Source organism: Mugil cephalus, chromosome 4 (genome assembly GCF_022458985.1).
Source record: "Mugil cephalus isolate CIBA_MC_2020 chromosome 4, CIBA_Mcephalus_1.1, whole genome shotgun sequence".
NCBI classification, from domain to species: Eukaryota; Metazoa; Chordata; class Actinopteri; order Mugiliformes; family Mugilidae; genus Mugil; species Mugil cephalus.
In genome coordinates, this window is record NC_061773.1 from 7,187,634 (window position 1) to 7,207,606 (window position 19,973).

Genomic DNA, 19,973 nt, shown 5'->3' on the forward strand with positions numbered 1-19,973 from the left:
GCATCCAACTGCAAACTATTCAGGACACTCAAAAATCTGCCAAAAGGTACACGGCAGTAACCAAGTTAATCTGGTTTTCTGCATTTAGTAGATTTGGAGTCGGTGAGAGTTGCTGAAGCCACTGATACTGAACAGAAAGTCATATGAAGAGACATTTTCAGCTCCATTTAATGATTTATTTAGGTGTTATAATCTTGCATTTTTGTCTGTACAATATTAACAAAATTCACCTTCACTGCCTTCAAACAGATGTTGATTTCTTCATGAAAAGAAGATCACATTTTAAAAATACTCAGCTAACAAAATTACAAAACACTACTCGTTTTCGCTCTTCATTTAAGAAATCTCTTCCTCTTGCTCAAAGGCATTTTTGGTTGTGGCATCTCCGTGTCTTTCAGTCTGATAGCTTCAAGTCACTTCCAGCACACGACGATGTTAGGATCATTTTCTAAACGTTCGTCCAGCTCCTGGTAACTAATTCCTGTAAAATCGAAACACAATTAGCCAGCTTGTTTTCCACCCTCAGCCATTGGTGATACAGGACAATCAGACGGCTTCAAAACCTGCCTGTTTTGCAGCAGATCTCATCGTAACTATGACAACCGGTGTAGAGTCGAGGCGGCCTGCTCCTCTCGTCACGTATCACCTTCACAGGATATTTCTGCAGTCGTCGAATGAGAGACTTCATCAGTCCAAACTGGATCAGCCTCCTGAACGAAAACACAGGACAAACACACGTGTCATCCAGGGCCACCGTGACCTGACTTTTCAAGAATCATAAAATCTTTTCAGGAACTGATAAGGTGAACGACGTTGACCTCTCGTCAACCCTTTGAAGCTGTTGCGAGTAGCGGGAGCAAAGGTCTCGGACAGTGGTGCCTGGACTCAGGCCACAGTACAGCTGGAACACATCTCTCAGGCTGGCACGTTTCTGACCTGATAGCAGCAGGGAAAACAAAGAGTGAGCGTCACATGATACGAGGAAAACGTGCGTGCGACAGGTACAAGCCTTACTCACCGTTCTTAGTAACGTAATTGAGGCACTCGTCCTGAATGGACTTGTCATCTATGAGGCTCTGGACTTTGGGAGTGGTGCAGTACACATTTGAATACTAGAGAAAGGGGGAAAAACACACAGTCAGGTAAAATGGTTTAAGAATAAAATGTAAATATTACAAGAAAAAGGAATTAAGTTATCATACTCGTAGAACAACTAAATAGCAAACAACATTACATGATTTATATATAAAAATATTTCGGCTTTAACTTATTTTTTCCTTCTCATTCATGAATTGTTCCACCACACTTTAAATGTATTGAACTGTATTGAATGAAGCTAGATTTGTTAGTTTGTGGTTCTGAAACAGCAGTAATTATCCATCAGAGACAGAGGCTGTCATAATATTCTACTGCGTCTGAAATGATATCAGGTGTTTATTTGCATACAGAGCTTAAAACCGAGATAGGATCTGGACGCCAGCTGAGGACATATGAAGAGTCCCATTGTAATACCAGGTGTGAATACAGATACTAAAAGTTGTCCACCTGCATTTGGATCGGATGGCCCAGGCTGAATATTAAAGCAAGTCCTGAACAGGGCCACAGACTCTATATAGATGGCAGCAGAAGTATAATTAAAGCTTGATTGCACTTTGTTGTATGGTTTGAGTTTATTTTTGTACCTGGAAAATTGACACCAAGGTCACCACCCCATAGTATCTGAAGGAGAAAGGAGTAAGAAGATTCAAGTAAAGGTTTTGCTTTCTTATGCACACTGCGCTGCAACACAGGCAGGTGTCATGAAGCACTGTAGGACATGAGCACATTTCAAAAACAAGCACTTTGACGTGCACAAAGACGCCGCCAGTGTGAAAATACTTGCCACTACAGCACCTTATTCACTGAAATATACTTACAGGAGATTCTGCACAGCGATACGAACTAGATTAAGCTCCACATCTGCCTCAGCAGAGATTTTCTGGATATGTCTCAATCCGTCGATGTAGGGCAGGATCTGTAGTAAAAATATATAAAAAAACATGAATGAATTGTTCTTATAATCTGAAAATTTGGTTGATTGATTGATTGATATGCATTAGTATATTGGTATGCATCAGAAACACTAAATATGTTAATTTATTCCAACAGTAATAGCACAATACAGCGCCTGTAAATGGAAACCTACAATAACGCATCTCCATTAATAAAATAATAGAAAAGAATGATGTGGCTGTATCACTTCATACATTGCTGATGAAAATGGATTAATCACTAATCTGTACTGTTTATCATTCAACTTATGGTAATGTCTCTGACAGCAGAGGTCTACCTGTTGAGTGGTCAGATCCCACTGAGACTTGATGAAGTGGTCTTTGCACTTCGTGAAGACGGGCACATCGTACTCCTGGACTATAGGGGGGTCTCTTCGTAGTTGGATCAGCTTTAGGTGGATAGTGTTTGACTCATCTAGAACGGAGAGAGAAAAAGACTCTTTTAATAGCTGCTGGATCATAGCACTGCCCCCTCAGGCATGACGGGGGCATCACTTCATCTACCTCTCTTCTTACCCTGATGCCCCATCACTCTGAAACAGGGTAAATCTGGACCCATCAGACCACATGACCTCCATCCATTGCTCCAGAGTAGTCTTTATGCTCCCTAGCACACTGAGGACTTTTTGTCTGGTTAACCTCATTGTTTAGTGGTTCGCATTGTATTTGTCTAAATGCTCTTACATTTTCACTAACATGTTTTCTCTGCTTGATGCATGTCAATGATTTGACTCTTCTCAAACAGACAAACATCTTTTCTACGACCAGGGGTTGTGCCTTTCCACATGGTCGTTTAAGAAATAAGAAGCTACTCATTCCATCAGTTGGCACTAAATAACTTGTTACCAGCTAAAAGATAATCGTCCATGCAGAAATTATCCAATAGGAGGCTGGTATCTAGTTGCTTAGTTAAATCCAGGTGGCAACTTGTTTCTGGCCAGACAGTGTATATGAAAGCCATTTTGCCACAGAAATAAACAGGAATACAAACAGAAAAGTAAAAAATAACAATACCTATGGGTAAAGTGCAGGCTCCTGTGGCATTGAGTTCTTCTAACAACGTTGACATGATGGGTAGAAGCTTCAGTTTGCTCTCCTCTTTAGATATGAAGCCACTCTCCAACTGGGACACAACAAAGCAGAGGAATGCGACTTATTTTTAAGAAGTATCAGTGAAAACAACACGAGTACATACAGATGTGAAGATGCATTTCTTCCTACCTCCAGAGTGGTGAGATACCCAGAGAGCTTCTTGACAATCGGCTCGAGGGCGCACGTGTTGGTCTGAGCATCGCAAACAAGGCCCAGGTTAAACAGGAGGGCGTTCCGGCTGTACTTCTTATGTTCAATGCACACAGGACAGCCGATTAACTTTTTCCCCATAGCCGTGCTACAACAGGCAACATCGAAAAAGACGTGAATATTATTCTGTCACGAAAAAATAAGATGGATTATGCAAAGGTGAGAAAAGATATTGGTGCTGGGTAACATACACTGTTATTAGTTTGTTTTGTAGTTCTGGCTTAGTGATAATATAAACCTGAACTGTGTCAAAGAGCTCCCGTGAGATGTACTCCTCCGGGACCTGTCAGGACAGAATAATGAAATACACTCTATAAGATTATCTCATTAATATAAACAGATTAGCCTCAACACTAAAACCACCAACTGGTGAGATGAATACCACTGAGGATCTCATTGAGATGTAATGTTCTTCCGGAAAACAAGGTTCCTGGAAAGGGGTGTTCCTTGCATCTTTCCCAGCTGACATGTGACATGTGACAGGAGTTGAAATCAGGTCATCAGACCTGGTCCCATTCTTTCATTGCTACTTTTGGCAGAGGCCAGGGACTGCGGCTACACAGCTCCATTCAAAACAAACTGTGATGCACTGTGTTCTATCAGAACCGGGATAAACTTTTTGATGAATATGGGCAACAGTAACTCATCTGTTGGATCAGACCATGTGCACCAGTGAGCCTGTCCTCAGTTCACAGCTTTTCCTTCCTCGGATGTCTCTGACAGGCACCTACCACTGCAGACCAGAGATGGAGAGGATTTGATCTGGTCGTCAAGCCATCAAAGATTTGGCTCAAATCCTTCAACATGTCCATCTCTACTGATTATACCACATCAGCTATGAAGACAAACGGTTCGTGCGTTGCACTAAGGTGTCAAACATATGGCCCGCGGGCCAAAAGCGGCCCGCCAGAGGGTCCGATCTGGCCCGCGGGATTAATTTGCAAAGTGCAAAAATTACACTGAAGACATTAACCCAAATTTTCCACTAAAAGTAACTACTTTTCCTACGTTTCACACAATTTTAGTAAGAGCTGCAGACATAACACAACATTGAAACATAAATTGCACTTCTTTTTCTTAAGAAACATCTGGTCGTTCATAAAAGATTTTGTAATAGTGCAGTTCATTATATGTAAACACTTTCATGATGTACTTCATTGCGCTAAAACAAAGGGAAATATTTGAAGTTGTCATTATTTGAAGGTCTGGCCCCCTTGAGATCAAATGGTTCTGTACGTGGCCCCTGAACTAACATGAGTTTGACATCCCTGAATGCATCACACCCACTGACAGGAGCCATGATAACGCTTCACCTGTCAGGGGTCATAATGTCAGGGCTGATCGGTCAGTATGGCACACATTGTATGCATGCTAAAAACACATGCAGGATTGTCTGTAATTAATAAGAACATTAACAATTAAAACATTAATATCTTTATAGACGTGCTCACAATAAGGAAACCAAGACAGGGATAATGGCAACTGCGAGGGATAATATTTATTACCACTAAAGAACACGGTTTACTACAATTAACCGTGGTGCAACAAATGATGAACTATGATGCCAGTCCACACTTCAGCAAACTAAACATCTGCCCACTTACCTGATATGTTATCTTTGGGCCCAAAGTGGGATGAAACTCGCTGAAGAATATACACTCTATTCGAGTGGCCATGGCCACTTATGGTTGTTACTGTCAGGGCAAACTTATACCGACTCAGCTCCTCTAATTTAAACCAAACTCTCTCAGTTTAAGATGACAGTCTCGCTGTGTGTCTTCCCTGTTTATCTTCAGCTGCTACACAGGTACACGGTACATGCTAGCTCTCAGCTTTAGCCCCGACGAGACTAGCGGCTCCCTTTCAGACACATTTAAGGACACGTAACGTTAGTCGACGTCCTAGCAAATGTGTTACTGGTGTTTCAAAACACAAGAGTTGTCCCCCTTACATCAAACTGTTCAACAACTCGACTGTACAACATCCATGATCACACTGGACAGGGGAACAACAAGGCGATTGCCTTCATGGACACCCCGTGACTTACAGCACACTCGCATTTTGAGCGCTTTCAGATGTATGCTACGTTAGCTAGAGAAAGTTGTAACACTGAATCCATTACAAGGTATATTAAATCACGTATTAAAAAATTCTAGGAATGAGAAGTCGCAAAACCCCTATTGTAAAGTAAAATATAAAGTAAAATGTGTCCTGTTTTCATGCAACGTTTGACATTTTTTTGGTAACGTTCTGGAAAGTGGCATATCTTCCACAGCGCCTAAATGCAACACAGTTCACGAGGTTCCCTGTTGCGCAGACTCAGACGCATGTGTAGACGATTTGCGATTTCAAAACGGTTTGTACTGCGCCATGTGTAAGGAAAGTCAGCGACCGGGTCAGCTAGCAAGCTGTACGACTACAGAAAATGTAATGTGAACGTCACCCAGGGTGATTAAAGTGGCTTAGAATGTGTGTAGGCATATTTTCACGTAACAGACTGCTGCCATAATGCGGTCCACACAATCTGTGTTTTTGTAAAGCTAAAGGAAAAGTGATGCAAAGACGTGTTTTTGTTAACCATGTGGAGAAGACCGCTGGGTGCAAGCTACAGATGTTTTGGCTGCAGGAGTGGTGGACCAAAGGTGACTATAGGTTAATATTTGTCTTGAGGATGTGCTGCCAACAATTTTGAACAATATTATCACAGTCGACACTTTTTCTCTTTTTTTGAAGGCAGGTACCAACTTGTTTGTGTGTGCAGCAGTTAGACAATGCATTTTACTAAGCTGGTGCAAATCTAAGCTTTCATGGTGCTTTTTTAATGTGTTGTGTATGACTAAGGGTCTGGGAAAGGGGGGATGCGCTGGATAAAATACAGATTTCCTAAGATTTCTGTATTTATTCTGTATTTATTACCTTCTTTCTCTGTTCTGTTTAATTCAGTTCAGTTTTAGCTATACACACGCTGCCAGCTGTTACACTGTTTATAATTCATCTTTTGTAGTTTTATTTTTTTACAGTGTGAAATGATTTTTCAGGATAGGTTTTACTATAAAAACACAACACTTTGTGAAGCCAATTTGCCTCATTGTTTGTTGTGTTGATCTATTTAACTATTAGCAGTTCAAAGGCTGTTCATTTATATTTGTATTTCATATCAGTTCAATAAAACGCTTTTCCGCCTTGTTTTAGTTAACTATTAACGAGGGCTCGGCGGTATGACCAAAAATTAAATGACCAAAATTCTGAAGGTATCACCTTACATCACGTTTTTTTCCATGCATAATCACGAGTTCACAACATTGTCTTCTGTTTGAGAGAGGAATTGAAGCAGTAGATTGACTAAGGATGGACTATTTTAGTGTGATGATGAGTAAACATTGTAGACCAATCCCACACTAGTAGTAAAATAGGTTTACATGGCTTCATGTTAGCCCTGCCTGCTGATTTGGAAATAAAGGCACATTTACAGGTCAAGATAAAAAAATAAAAAAGAAGAAAAATAAATGTTATCAAGACGAAATGAAGAAACAAGGACAATTACAGTTGCAAAATTCTAAATTGTCTTTTTACTTTATTTAACTTTAAAGTTTTATAAGGCTACATTTTAACATAGCGTGACAGTAATTGTAAAAGTAACTGACTGACTTTGTAGAACTTGAATGTGTCATAACACAATTCAATGCAGCCTGTAACCGAGTGGGTGCTTATGCTATGAGAGATAATATGGGAAATATACAGACCACTACTCAGTTAATTCACAAGAGGAAGGATGAACCGTGGACCAAACCATTTTTCATAAGGGGCCAAGGGAGAAATTATTAAAATTAAAATATTGTGTGACTGTGTGGCTTTGTTTTAGCTCATATTCATTAGTATGAATATATATTAATTAAGTTTATGTATAGTAATTTAGTCATAGATGCTACTGGGGGCTGAGTGTGGGCTCTCATGGGCTGTGGGCCCTTAAAATTGTCATCACCTTTCAAACCTGTCCAACAGTGCAGTGTCTGGTCGCCTTAAAAAAAAAAAAAAAGGACACTGCACCTTGTTTTTCTTCTGCTGCTTCATGGAGCTTTCAATCTTCACCACGTCTGGCAGTGAGGCAGTCTCACCATGCCTGATTAGAAGTGAAGAATGGTCCGGTCTGAAACAATGTCTGGCGGCGAACGCTGTGTAGCTAATCAAATACACCGGCATGCTGGTACATTCAAAATTCATATCATAGGTGAATAAAACTATTTTTGCTATGTCAAATAAATACTAATATTAAATAAGCACAAATATCTGGTTGGGTCTTAAAAAAATAAATAAAAATAACGTTCCAGTCTTTGTTTTCTCTTCACATGAAACACCTCTCTTGTGTACAGATTATTAATTATCACTATGAGGAGGTGACAGATGCTTGTGAATTGTAGTTACAACATGTGTGTGGTGCTGTGGTGCTCAATCAGTGTCTCAGGTTCTATTTCAGACTTAACCTCAGTCAGTGGGGTGTGAGGGTTGATTTGAAATAGAGTTAAGTGTTGTGCAATGACCGCAGAGGTTCTCCTGAAGAAGTCACAATAGAGAAAAAAACATACTTTAACTGTGTAGAAATGTTCTTTAATAAAACCCCTTTAGGGAATTTGGAACTCCCACACGGTGCGTACCTGCAGTGCTCCAGCCTTCCCTGCAGGCAGAATCACAGCCCTTCAGGCCGTGGACATATGGAAGAAGCACTTTGAGCAGAGAGGTGTGACAGAGCCTCATCAGTCTAGTCAGTACATCATCGCTCATCTGCTTGGAGCTAAAACTGTGAGTTGAAGTTTGCAGAGATCCTCCTACATTGTGTCTCAATATCTTAAATTAACATCATCTCTTCCTCTTGCATGCAACTTCTTTGTCCAGATAGAGAGTCTTGAGCAAGAGAAGTTAACACAGTTTCTCTGCCGAGAGAAAATAGAGCAGGTGTGGAAGCTCTGCACTAGACGTCTCTCTAGGCAAGTTTCTACATTAATGTCCGCATAACAACACAAGATAATGCTTGAATTATCCTTTATTTATCTCACATATATTTATTGCAGGATGCCGGTGCAGTATGTGATTGAGGAGTGGGACTTCAGAGACCTGACGCTGAAGATGAGGCCTCCTGTCTTCATACCAAGACCTGAAACAGAGGTTGGAGAGCCTGCACATGTGCACAGTGAAAGCCCATTAATCTACACATAACCAGAAACATGCTTTTTTCTTTTTGTTGGTGCAGGAGTTGGTGGAACTTATGGTCAACGACCTGCAGATGATGGCTGGGACTGGAGTGGGTGAAGACACTGAGCAGAGTTGCCTGGAAGTGGGTTGTGGGTCTGGTGCAATTTCTCTAAGTCTATTGAAGAGTCTACCTCAGGTAAAGATTTTTTTTTTTTTATTTGTCAGTGACTGACGTCATGAATCTTGGTACAGACATCCACTTTTCCCTAAGGATGAGTTAAAACAACCGATGGTTCGTCCGAAACTAATAACGTATAGGCAAATGTTAGCATGTTGAAGTGAGATATTGAACACTATGTTTACATGTATAAAGTATTAATTTTTTTGTTCCTATTCAAAGCTAATGAAAATGTATTTTATTAATATTTCTGTTGACACAAAGCAGGAATTTCTAGAAACATCTATTCTCCCTCCTTCGTTCCGTCAACCCCCTTCCAGAAAAAGCATGTGTGTAATTTTTGTGCTTTAGATATTCATGACTAAGGTCTGTGCTTTTCTACTTACCATACATGTACACAGCTTTTCAAACCTTATAAACTGTCTGAGAACAGCGCACGGAGATGACACATTTTTCTCAAGCGCAGTATGCTTGCCCAAAGAATCCTCCTAATCACTGTCCTGATTACAAAATACTACCTTCTAAAAAAACTAATTCAGAATATCCTAAAAGAATAGACTCTTTACATGGCCTGTACTGAGTCTGTAATATTTTTTTAATTCTAATAGTATTGGAGTACAATTGTTGCATGTAGACGTACTGAGCATGAATAAGATATCTGCTAGACGTTGACGTGTTAGCTTTGCTTTTGTGAGTATTTTTGCAGCGTTGACATTAAGAAACTATTTTGCCATGTTTGCTGTGCTCTCCTGTCAGACTCTTGATGGATTGTTTTAAAACCTGCTACCTGCATGACCATGATGTAACATGACCACTCTCAGTTTAGACTGTGTGCTTTGGTTATAGCTTGTTATGCTAGTAGCAGAGGACTCGCAGGCTGACTTCTTTATAACTCCACACTTACACCCGCAGCTACATCTGTTGTCTCTCTAACGACACATACACACAGTTTTTATACAACTTGTTTTTTCACAGTCATACTCCCCAAGACATGCTTACGGACTGTGAAAAGTTTGACATTTAGCATGACCGAGGACCCTTAGTTTTTATTATTTTTATTCTATTATCTTTTTCTAAGTGCTGCAATGATTAGCCACTGATTAGAAAGCTAAATAATATTTATAAATATTTTTTTTTTACTGGCAGGTCACAGTTATAAATGTCTGAATGTAAATTCATCACATTCTCTTTTTTCATATTTTTTAGATAAGAATAAGAATAAATGATTAAATTAGAGCAATAGTTCAAAACATCTGCATGTAAATTAAGAGCAATAATAATTGCACCAGTGTATTCTGTTAAAAATATTATGTAAATAAATCTTAATCTCTTCAAGCAGTCAAATGCAGAACAGAAAACTTGAAACCTGAGCTAGTTCTATCCAATCAGTAACGTTTATGATGACTGTATTCCTTTAGCTTAAAGCCTTTGCCTTGGATCAAAGCCAGGACGCAGTGGATTTAACAAGAGATAATGCGTTAAGGTAATTGCACCAGAGCAAATAAAAAACAAGTTGTAACTGTCCTTGACTACTGATTTACTTCTATTCTAGTTAAATACTTACTTTTTTATTGGGTTATGCAGTTTTATATGAGTTTTTTTCTATGCAGATTGCAGCTTTGGGACAGATTGCAGGTTTATCATATGGATATAATGAAAGGTAAGTGAAATCAGTTCATATATTATGTTTAAACTAAATAATGTGAACACCATGCTGGTAAAAATGTTTTGTGTGTTTTTTTTGTTTTTTTTTAGATGCAGAAACTGTGTTGAAGCTCTGCAGATCTGTATCAGTTTTGGTCAGTAACCCTCCATACCTGTATTCGGAGGATATGGCCTCACTGGAACCTGAAATTTTTAGGTAACTAAAATACTTTGAGCATTTTCTAAAATTACTTTTATTTCCTTGTCCACAGTTAACATTCATTGATGGTATCAAACACCTATTAAATGTTTAACACCCTATGGTAAACTGTTAGAGTTACATATTATCAGACAGTAGGCTATGATAACACATGGGTACAAATCTCAGTGTGCTTCTCAAGTGTTTCAGATGTCCTCCAGTGTTCATGAACTGTATATGTGACGGTTATTAAGTTATAAAGATGAGTGATAGTTATAGAGAAATTCAATTAAAAAATGTTTGCTAGGTTAAGTGTAAAGCAGACAGGAACAAATACTGACTTGATATCACGAGACTTACATCATGATTTTACTATCAAATAACTTAAAATTAAAATATATAAATAAACGTAAAGCTTATTACATGCCTTTCACAGGTAATTTGATTAGCTAAATTATGAAATTACTGGCAAAGCTGAAATGATGGTAACTGTTATTTGGCAAAGCGAGGCTAGCTACCTAACAGTAACTAATTTGGCTCAATTTAATTCCCAGTCACTGCCTTTAGTGAATCAAATTAAATTAGGTTATCAATAGCAAAGAGTTTCAATTAAGGGAGAAAAACTAACAAGGTTTAGCAAAGGTGAGCTGCAGCTAGCAGGACTTTGCACCAGCTCGAGCTACATTCAGTCACAGTTAGAGCTAAAACGGGTCTGCTCCTCTGCTAAGCCTGACTCAGCAAGTAGTAACTAATTTAGAAAGTCTAAATTTAATTCTTTATAACTGTCTTTATCCGCGTGTTTCAATGAATATATTGCAAAGAGGAGAATCTAATTTTCTCTGGCCGGGGCACACCACGATTAGCTCACATGTTAGCATCAGCCTGAATTTGCACCCTTGTTCTCAGCTGTGTACAGTTCTGTGTTTCGTAGATGTAGTTTTGTAATGGTTTCTTTGTCATGATCCATTTCTATGAACTTAAGAAAAATAAAATAAGATAACAGTGATATAGTTCTGTCAGTTCTTTTAGTTTCAGCAAGGCTAATGTGTTTAGTTAAATTACACATTTTATTTTTAGTTCGTAAAAAAATCAAAATTGTACATACTACATCTGATGTTTGCTTCAGGGTAGTCAAAGCAAAAAAGTTAAATCTTTGTAAAAGGATCAAATGTTAAGATTCATTTGTACCAGTTCATACCCTTTGACATTTCACGTTGGTAACATGTGCTGATCCCAGATTTGAAGACCACGCTGCTTTAGATGGAGGTGAAGACGGCCTAAAAGTGATCAAACAGATTTTGACTCTGGCTCCACACGTTCTGTCAAACGAAGGGTAAGGAAGCCCCACTGCCCGACACACACGGAGACACAAACCCACCTGGGTTTAATTCCTAACAGCCAGTGGCGACTGGTCACAAGAACAGCATGTTCTGAAAAACACATGTATCGTGTTGCCTCTCTTTAATGAGTTAAGCTTTCGAAGAGACTTCCAGCGAGTACAGTCCCCGACTTGTGTCACTGCTCTCATCTCGAGATTACTTATGATAGTCCTTGTCCTTTTGATAATTCAATTTTAATTTGTGTTCTTTTTTTGGTGAAAAATAGCCGCCTTTACTTGGAGGTGGACCCCAGGCACCCCCCGCTCATTGGACGGTGGGTGGAGGTGAATGTGGACGCGCTGCAGTACGTGGAGACCAGACACGACATCAACGGCAGGTCTGCGCAGAAAGCCTCTTTACATCTGTCATAATGATTTAGTGTGGTTTCACGCAGAAGTTGTTTTTATATTGCTCCCTTATGTTTTGATTTAAAAAATATTTTTGTTAAAAAAAAAGCACTTTTTTCTGTTTAAAGCACGACTTCAGCATCTGCGACACTGTCTTGTTTTTGTTTCTTAGACCAAGATTCTGCATCCTGCAGAAAATCAAACAAGGACCACAAGCTGGATCTGCATTAAGAAGCTGAGATCCTATTACACGGGCTTTAGCTCGGGCCGCCGCAGCCTCAGCTCCCCTACCCCCGCTGAGCACCCAAGTACACCCTCATTTGATCACACAAAGTTCACACGTTGCATCAAATGATTTCCATGCTGTCGCGCCTAGTCTGGTGACACTTGTGTTATCACGTCCTGCGTTACAATAAAAACGTGTGTGCGATGGCACAAAAGCAGGCTCAGATTTGAAGGTAATTACTGCAGCTTTTCTTAGAACCCTCCCTCTCAGAAAATCACCCTCCTCCCAGGAAGCGTTCAGTAGTTCTGTGAATCCACTGATGAACGGTCCTCCCTTTCGCTTGTCCACTCGCTGACTCAGATGCAGGCAGTGCGCATTGTTGAGCAAAAGCGCACACACACACAATGTGGCCTTTACTTCCTCGCACAATCTCCCTCACACACACTGAAAGGCTCAAAGGCCATCAAGTCCTTGTGTTTCAAAGGTGATTTAAGAAGAAAATATTACGTAACAAGTGTCACAAGAGCGGTCATCATGTGCTGATGATGATGACAGTGTATTACTCCTCTGAGTAATAACGGACATTTTGAGAAACATATATGAGCAAGAAAACAATATAAAAAAAGATGGCAAATTAGATTCCAGTTGGTTATTTTAATAGAAAACTGTACACATGTAAAAGGTACAAAAAATGCTTTATTGAGAAAAATAAAATGGTGTAAAATGGAATCAGTGTACTTCTTGGGAACAGCGTATATATCCAGAGCTGATGGTGGCAAAACGGATATGGGCAAGTTCCACATCCATCATAAAATATTCGTAGATTACAGTACTGTGTTTTTGCTCACAGGTCGCCTTTTTCTGGGGCGTTTCGCCACCCAGTCCTTGACAAATTAAGTCTGGAACCAGACACACCAGTACTCACTGAATTTGTACATATTTTGTCAACAACAACATGACCCTGCGTCCAGTATTTTTGTGACTGGCCTCCAACTGTTGCAGCAGCTATGTCCTTTACAGGCACAAAGGACATTTCTTTCCTTTTTTTTCAGTCTTTCCTTTGAGCTGAGATACATCCACGAAAAAACGGATCCGATTGAACTCTCATACCTTGAAGGGGTAGCTCACCACGTAGCGAATTAGAGGGAACGGGAGTGGTAGCTGGTCAAGTCTGTCGGTGTGTCTGTTTATGCAGAGGCGTGCAAGGTGCTGCAGGGAGGGGAACTCCTGGGGTTTGTATGCTGCCCACTTCAGTTTTAGTACCATAGACGACTCGTGAATGACCTGCTGAGACTGTTTTGAAGGAGCCTCCTCCACCACTTTCTTCTCCTCCGTTTCCTTCTCCTGTCCCATGTAGTGCTGCACCAGACCGGGGACGTTGGAGAAAGACGACAGGGTGGGTCGGGCAGGGGAGCTGGAATCAAGCGAGAACCTCGAGTCCTTGTATTGGATCCGTATACTTGTCGGACCGCGGGCAGTCTTGACCGAGAGGGTCAGCATGTACATAGGGTGGCTGCTGTCTCGTACCAAAAAGGCTCCTTCAGGTGCCTCTTTAAGTGCGGCGTGGGCCACAGCTGCAGTCACATCTCCCCAGTACCATCCTACACACACACACACAGATTGGTAAATATTAGTCACTGAGAACAGCCTCTGCTCTGCATGTATTTATTTAGTGACAGATTCTCCAGTTATTTTAGACAGCTCTCTGGAATGTGCCAAACAATCGCGTAACAAGGTGGAGTATTTTATAGGTCACGTTCACTGACTGCAAGCTATTTTCTTACCTGCTTGTTCGAGATAGCGGAAGTTGCAGAGGATTGTCTCTATATCTATTGTAGTATCCCGGCGCTGAGGTTGTCTTGGAGGGCAGGGGCTGAAAAGTACAGGTCGTCCCTGCATACCCCGTGGGGCTTCAGTGGACGGAGCTGCAGGCGGGAGAGCTCTGGGTCTGCAAATGATATGGAAGATTTGGTGTCAGTGGCATAAATGGATACATCAGTGGAAAATATGTCTTATTTGTTGTGTATATTTTTCTTTCTCTTGACTTACAATCACTTTTTGGTTTGATTTTGTCACATGTTTTTATATTGTGTATCTGTAACTGAGTTTACAGCCTTTGCTGGTTATATAAAACCAGGGCTCTTCTATATAATAAGTGAATATTTTTATATTATTAGCTATTGAAACAGAGTTGCATTTAAGAGGCAACTTGTTGGTTTCACCAGAATATTTCATAATTCATGCTGTTTATTTACATGTAACTTACACTAATTAATAGTGCGTTACTTGTGCAAATAGACTGATTGTGTTATAGAATTCAACGCAGACACACAAGGAGAAAACAGAGAAACAAAGTCAACTCACCCAGGCACACAAAGAATCATGGTATTTCTTCAATCCTCCGGGTTTACAATCCAGTTAAATCTCACTTTTAGAGAAAAATAACGAAAACCTGGAGACTGTGATTGTGTCCGAGTAATAATAATAATAAAAAAAAAAAAAATCGGCCTAAAAAACAATCCGTGACATTGGTTTGATATAAATAGGACGATTGTAAGCGATATAAGACAGGAAGAGCTCCACAGACCCAAACAAACTGCAGTTTAGAATAAAATAGTGGTTGTCATTAAAAGCCTGCTTAGACGGGAGACCTTGCGGACTTCTGCGGCAGCGGGCTGGAGTGTGTTGTCGCCAGGACGAGGTCCAAATTGTGTGAAGGACAGAGTGTAAAGGCTTGGCTTTTAAAATTTACCGTTTCCTAGAAGTCTATTCTGAGAACTCCTCGCAGCACCGGCGGCTCTGACGTCACACCGGCCGCACCAACTCCCAATCAGCGCCACCAACCCCTCCCCTGCAGAAAAGCGTTCCGTGTTCAGGCGCAGGGGGGTGGGGGGGGGGTTCGCTTTTTGTTTTTCTATTACATCTGAATTTCGGGATAATGTGCGCGGAGGCTGAGTACTTTTTTTTTCTTCTTTTCTTTTTTTTTTTGTAGTCCGGTGTCGTTTGTTGCGGCGCGTCTCTTTCCCCCCGGTTTCACCCTGCGCCTGCTACCTTCGCTCAGCCGCGCACTCACTCGCTCCCAGGAACCGCGCCGCAGATTCTGCCTATCCGTTTTCCAGGAATAATTGCAGGGCCTGACTCCGCCCCGCCGGGCCGCCCTGACAGAGGCTTCATTCTGGGAATTCACCGCCTCAACATTAAAGATAATAGGAATGCGCGCAGGCTGTTTCCAGTAATATAGGTTTCCGTTTCCACGGCGAGAGGTTTTCTCGGAGGTTAGAGTAATTATGATCGAGAGAACAACTTGTTATTGTGACAATAAACAAAAAACTAAAAGACTTTAGGGTTTCTCGGGCAGAGAAAATGCCCCTCTGTTACTTTTTAACCCTCTTTTTTGTAATGTATTATGGTCGATTTGTTTGACCACATAGTTTCCTATAGTTTAGTCTGGTGCTGGGGCGGCTCGCTGAGAGCGCACTGCAGCCATATCCCTGCTCATTTTGCCTGGCTCGACATTTCATTTCTAGGGAATCTATCTAGGATATAGGTCCCTGCCTCCACATGGACCTGTCTCTCTCTCTCACAGGCGTTGAGGTATTGATCTTGCTTAGTTTACTTGAATGAGGACAAACAGGAGCCGTTGAGCGTGATAGGCTTCTGATGCTGGATTTTCATGGTAGTGTTGTAAATCTCAGGCACGTCCTGTTCGGGGCAAATGTTTGCAAAAACATTTCTCCCAACCACAGTCTGAGGCATAGATTAGAAACAAAAGGCAATATCAAAAGCACGCTGCATCCTTCATGATATTCAGGGGAATCTCCTGATCCCAAGAAGCTGAATCTCAACTTTTTCTTAGAAATCCTGAAATAGGCTTTTTTTTCTTTTTTCTAAGAAGTCTTGTGGACTTTATGCCAGCTGGATGCCACTGAGCAAATATGTTTTGGGGGTTTTTTTTTTTGTTTGAGGGGGGGGGCTCATGAAGAAAAATACTGTCTCAATTAATTGTGTTTGTGAAAACGTGCTTTATAATATTTGTCGCTTTTAACCAGGTAGCCTGAGCCCATTTGAATGGCTTCTGTGACTGCACTGTTTACAGATTGTTATTTCTTCTCCAGTCCAGGCCTGAACTCGTTTAACAAGTGGGGTAAGTGTGAGTCAGGATTAGGTGGAAGAAGCGAAGAATTTAAAATGAAAGTGTAAAGCTTCACATTGTAAAAGAAGGGTTGAACATGATCTTCCTGCAGTCACACACACACACAACACTGGAATGAAAAACATGAAATAATGGGAAGAGGTTTTGTGCGCACATGTTCACGCTGGAGTCTGCGGCTGCTGTGTTTGTGTGCAGCTTCTGTTCGTGGAGCGCACTTACTTTCCTTATTCGTGGAATAATTTTAGTCTCACGAGTGTCAGCAGAAATAAAATAAATAACCGCCCAGTCGAAAATGCTGTCTTATCTGCACATATCTGTAATTCAGAAACGTTTATTTCTTAAACAATTTACTTGATAAACTGCCTGACAGAATAGTTGTCGGTTAATTTTCCAACCATTAAATAGTTGTTTAGGACTAACAATTTCAGCTCCACTTCAGACTTGAGACCTTCGTTTGGGAATGTGTCCCGTATACTAGCATGAAAAAGATGAACACAAATCAAGTGTGCCATCTTTATCCTCGCATCACATGTTTATGAATAAAGAGTTCAGGGTGCTCCCTGTAAATATGTCTTGGCACAGGCTGCTGTGAAATCTGTAAAATCACAAAACAAATTTAAACTGAGAGCTGTGATAGAGGCACAACAGCTCTCAGTTTAAATCTGTTTTATGATTAGCGGTCACAGATCCAGAAATGGAAAGGAAGTGGGCTTTATACCTCTTTATCTCATTTGTGTGCCTAATTTATGAGGACTCCAGTAAATCTGCGTGTTTGTGCTCTTTTCAGTTTTGATAATGATATCGTAAAGTTGCTGATGGCTGCACATTTCAATGCAAAATCTGCTCCCAACACGGTTACGTCTATAGACAAAATAATATCGTTATCCAGCTCTGTAGCGGTTTACCTATGCATACTAGGCAGGCAGGGACACCGCCTGTTTTTAAATCCTTTCTTCAAACAGAGTTTTAGTCTTCGGCATTTGATTTGGTTTGAGGGCTGCTTTTTTTTTTTAAACTGTTTTGTTCTTTTTATTTTATGTGTGTGTGAATGTTTTATTTATTGCTACATGCCTTGACTCCTCTGTTTAGCGCTTTGGCCAACTTTTGTTGTTTTTAAATCTGCTTTATAAATAAATTGACATTGACGTCATTGCTCCACTTTAATTTCTTCGGCTTAAACAATCATTTAAAAAGCAATGCCCACACCATGTCCGCATCACCATATTTTTCCAATATAAAAGTACAAGTATGCCAGTAAATGACAATCACACTGCAACTTTGGATCAACACACACCCCAAACCAAATCTTTCACATTTTATTCTCCTGCTCTCCAATGTCTCACCACGTTTTCGCACCACTGCTCCGGCCCAGTGTTTTTAATGGTTTACAGCTGTGGCTGATTAGGTCATTTCTACTTAGCAGACAATTATGGTTGTCTCCCCCTCCTCAATTCGACGCCACACACCAGCCGCATATTCTTAAGTTTTACTGCGTGGACACATCCAGAGCTTTCTAAGAATTTGCAGTGGAGTGATGTCTGAGTCACAATGAATAACTGTTTTCCTCATCCAATGCGGAGAGGGAAAAAAAGGAGTTTCAAGAAGATTCTGAGAAAGATTTTAGTGCTTGGAATCGACAAAATAAATTCAGCTGTTGCGCGTTAGAAAAGAGAAAAACCTTGTTCATCCGCAGAGCTTTGTCCACAGGCCTGGAAAAAATTGCGGACTGTGGCTGCCCTCCACATGAGAACGTGTTTTTGGCCTGTATGACTTCTGTGAAATGGTTTTTCAGGTAGTCATTTTTTTATTTTTTATTTTTTTTTACAGATGGAGGTGGTCAGGCTGAAGAACTCAAATATGTAGTTTTACAGTCAAATTGATTTGTGTGACTAGTTTGTTGCAGGCTCAACATGATAGCAGTGTTGGTCAGTGGTGTAATCATTCAGTACACCACTTCAGTCCGCACAGCTGTGTTTTCAGCACAAGATTAACTCTTGTGATTTTGAGTGAAATGTCTCCCCGGTTATTGCGTTGCTCTGTACTTTGGCTTCATTCAAGGCACTTTCGGGCTGAATCGTAGTAAGCGTGCTTGCTTAACTTCTTTTGTCCTGACACCACCAGGTCAGAGTTCAACATTTCCAGTTAAAGCTACTCTGTTCCACTTTTGTCACACTCTTGTGGCAATGAGGGGAATAACACAAACACTGTGTTTGTTTGACTGATAGCTGTTTACTGTATTAACAAGAAAAGAGCATGGGGTAGTAGTGATAGTCACGCCCTTGTGGGTGGATATTTTCAGAAATGCCAGAAGTGGCTGAAAAGTTATTATGCTGGAAGTTCATTGTAGAGAGTTTTATTAGTAATTTTATAATTGGTCTGAATTTTTATTTGTCATCCCCAACAACCACATCCTGTCATTATGACGCTGCATTTCCTGCATTAACCTCGTCAGTCTGCTAAAATGTTGGCCCCAGTGGCCTCTAGATGACAGTTTCCGAACTGTGGTGTGTTCAGGACCTACAGCCATTGCTGCTGTTGAGCGTCGTGCATTTGCATACACAATTTCTCAATTGAAAGTAGTTACAATTTTTTTCAGATAGTAATCTTTCCGGTTTCATCAGAAACCGTTCTGGGGTGTTTCCAAGGTTCTGTGTCATTCGACTGCCTGAGGTGGAGTTTATTAGAACCGTGGCTATGTTTGCGAAGGTACTGAAAGGAAATTAAGTGTTTTTTGTTTTTTTTTCTGAGACGTTCAACCTACATCATCATGAGAATGTGTGAATAATGTTTTGTTTTTTTTGTTTTTTAAATGGAATCCTTAATCGCTTTAAAATGTTTGAGGCAGATTTTGGACTCCGTAGAAAGTGGGGTAGGAAATTTCCAGAAGCTAGGATGCACTAGAAGACAGTCAGAGAACACACACAGCACAGGTACAGTGTGGACAGTCCATAAAAATCCACCAATAAACTTGGAAAAGTGTCTTTAATTTAAAAAGATTTTAAATAAAACACAGGGGAGAACAGTGGAAAATCCCTTTTTTGTGGATTTATTGAGGACGTTTGGGTTTAGAAAAGAGATAATGCGAATGCATTAATTATAAATGTTGCGGTGGAGTTCGTGCTCACATGCGCCGCTCTAATCTCAGTGAACCATGGATTGTTCTCAAAGCCTTATCTCACCGGCTCTATTTTCGAGCCAGAATTTTTACTTTACTCCTGTAAAATTAACGCTGTGCTGCAGCTGTAGTTTGTTTGTCTTATGAGTGTGAGTGTTTGCTACAATTGACCAGGATCTTGGAGGAATTTCG

The 19,973-nt window shown here is 40.5% G+C and overlaps 3 protein-coding genes across 4 annotated transcripts; 1 reads left to right on the plus strand and 2 right to left on the minus strand.

Annotated features, from left to right (window-relative positions):
* Positions 1 to 154: 154 nt before the first annotated feature.
* Positions 155 to 5,386, minus strand: nprl2 (NPR2 like, GATOR1 complex subunit). 2 transcript variants are annotated; one of them, XM_047582838.1, is made up of 11 exons: positions 4,958 to 5,386; positions 3,545 to 3,636; positions 3,273 to 3,441; positions 3,066 to 3,174; positions 2,330 to 2,466; positions 1,917 to 2,014; positions 1,683 to 1,719; positions 1,019 to 1,112; positions 819 to 936; positions 568 to 710; positions 155 to 481 (listed from the first exon to the last, which is right to left on the minus strand). In XM_047582838.1, the coding sequence occupies exons 1-11, from the start codon at positions 5,027 to 5,029 to the stop codon at positions 414 to 416; spliced, it is 1,137 nt and encodes a 378-aa protein (XP_047438794.1). In that variant the 5' UTR covers positions 5,030 to 5,386; the 3' UTR covers positions 155 to 413. The 2 variants fall into 2 exon arrangements, with proteins under 2 accessions (XP_047438794.1, XP_047438795.1); XM_047582839.1 differs by lacking the exon at positions 3,545 to 3,636.
* A 317-nt stretch (positions 5,387 to 5,703) lies between these two features.
* Positions 5,704 to 13,242, plus strand: hemk1 (HemK methyltransferase family member 1). Its single transcript, XM_047582840.1, has 11 exons — positions 5,704 to 5,995; positions 7,977 to 8,150; positions 8,244 to 8,335; positions 8,420 to 8,513; positions 8,599 to 8,736; positions 10,137 to 10,201; positions 10,329 to 10,378; positions 10,474 to 10,579; positions 11,799 to 11,894; positions 12,167 to 12,277; positions 12,460 to 13,242. The coding sequence occupies exons 1-11, from the start codon at positions 5,933 to 5,935 to the stop codon at positions 12,524 to 12,526; spliced, it is 1,056 nt and encodes a 351-aa protein (XP_047438796.1). The 5' UTR covers positions 5,704 to 5,932; the 3' UTR covers positions 12,527 to 13,242.
* Positions 13,192 to 15,621, minus strand: LOC125006620 (cytokine-inducible SH2-containing protein-like). Its single transcript, XM_047582842.1, has 3 exons — positions 14,878 to 15,621; positions 14,298 to 14,461; positions 13,192 to 14,114 (listed from the first exon to the last, which is right to left on the minus strand). Exons 1-3 carry the CDS (start codon positions 14,895 to 14,897, stop codon positions 13,618 to 13,620), a joined length of 681 nt encoding a protein of 226 aa, XP_047438798.1. The 5' UTR covers positions 14,898 to 15,621; the 3' UTR covers positions 13,192 to 13,617.
* Positions 15,622 to 19,973: the final 4,352 nt, after the last annotated feature.

What these genes read in the sequence shown, in the direction of transcription:
- nprl2 (XM_047582838.1), bottom strand. Translation starts at nt 5,029, where the DNA reads ATGGCCACTCGAATAGAGTGTATATTCTTCAGCGAGTTTCATCCCACT. An exon ending in CAAAACAAACTAATAACAGT is followed by an intron (nt 3,442 to 3,544) that starts GTATGTTACCCA and finishes TGCCTGTTGTAG; the next exon opens with CACGGCTATGGGGAAAAAGT. An exon ending in CCTTGGTGTCAATTTTCCAG is followed by an intron (nt 1,113 to 1,682) that starts GTACAAAAATAA and finishes CCCTTTCTCTAG; the next exon opens with TATTCAAATGTGTACTGCAC.
- hemk1 (XM_047582840.1), top strand. Translation starts at nt 5,933, where the DNA reads ATGTGGAGAAGACCGCTGGGTGCAAGCTACAGATGTTTTGGCTGCAGG. An exon ending in TGCACTAGACGTCTCTCTAG is followed by an intron (nt 8,336 to 8,419) that starts GCAAGTTTCTAC and finishes TATTTATTGCAG; the next exon opens with GATGCCGGTGCAGTATGTGA. An exon ending in ACAAGAGATAATGCGTTAAG is followed by an intron (nt 10,202 to 10,328) that starts GTAATTGCACCA and finishes TTTTCTATGCAG; the next exon opens with ATTGCAGCTTTGGGACAGAT.
- LOC125006620 (XM_047582842.1), bottom strand. Translation starts at nt 14,897, where the DNA reads ATGATTCTTTGTGTGCCTGG. An exon ending in ATGATTCTTTGTGTGCCTGG is followed by an intron (nt 14,462 to 14,877) that starts GTGAGTTGACTT and finishes TATCATTTGCAG; the next exon opens with ACCCAGAGCTCTCCCGCCTG. An exon ending in CCGCTATCTCGAACAAGCAG is followed by an intron (nt 14,115 to 14,297) that starts GTAAGAAAATAG and finishes GTGTGTGTGTAG; the next exon opens with GATGGTACTGGGGAGATGTG.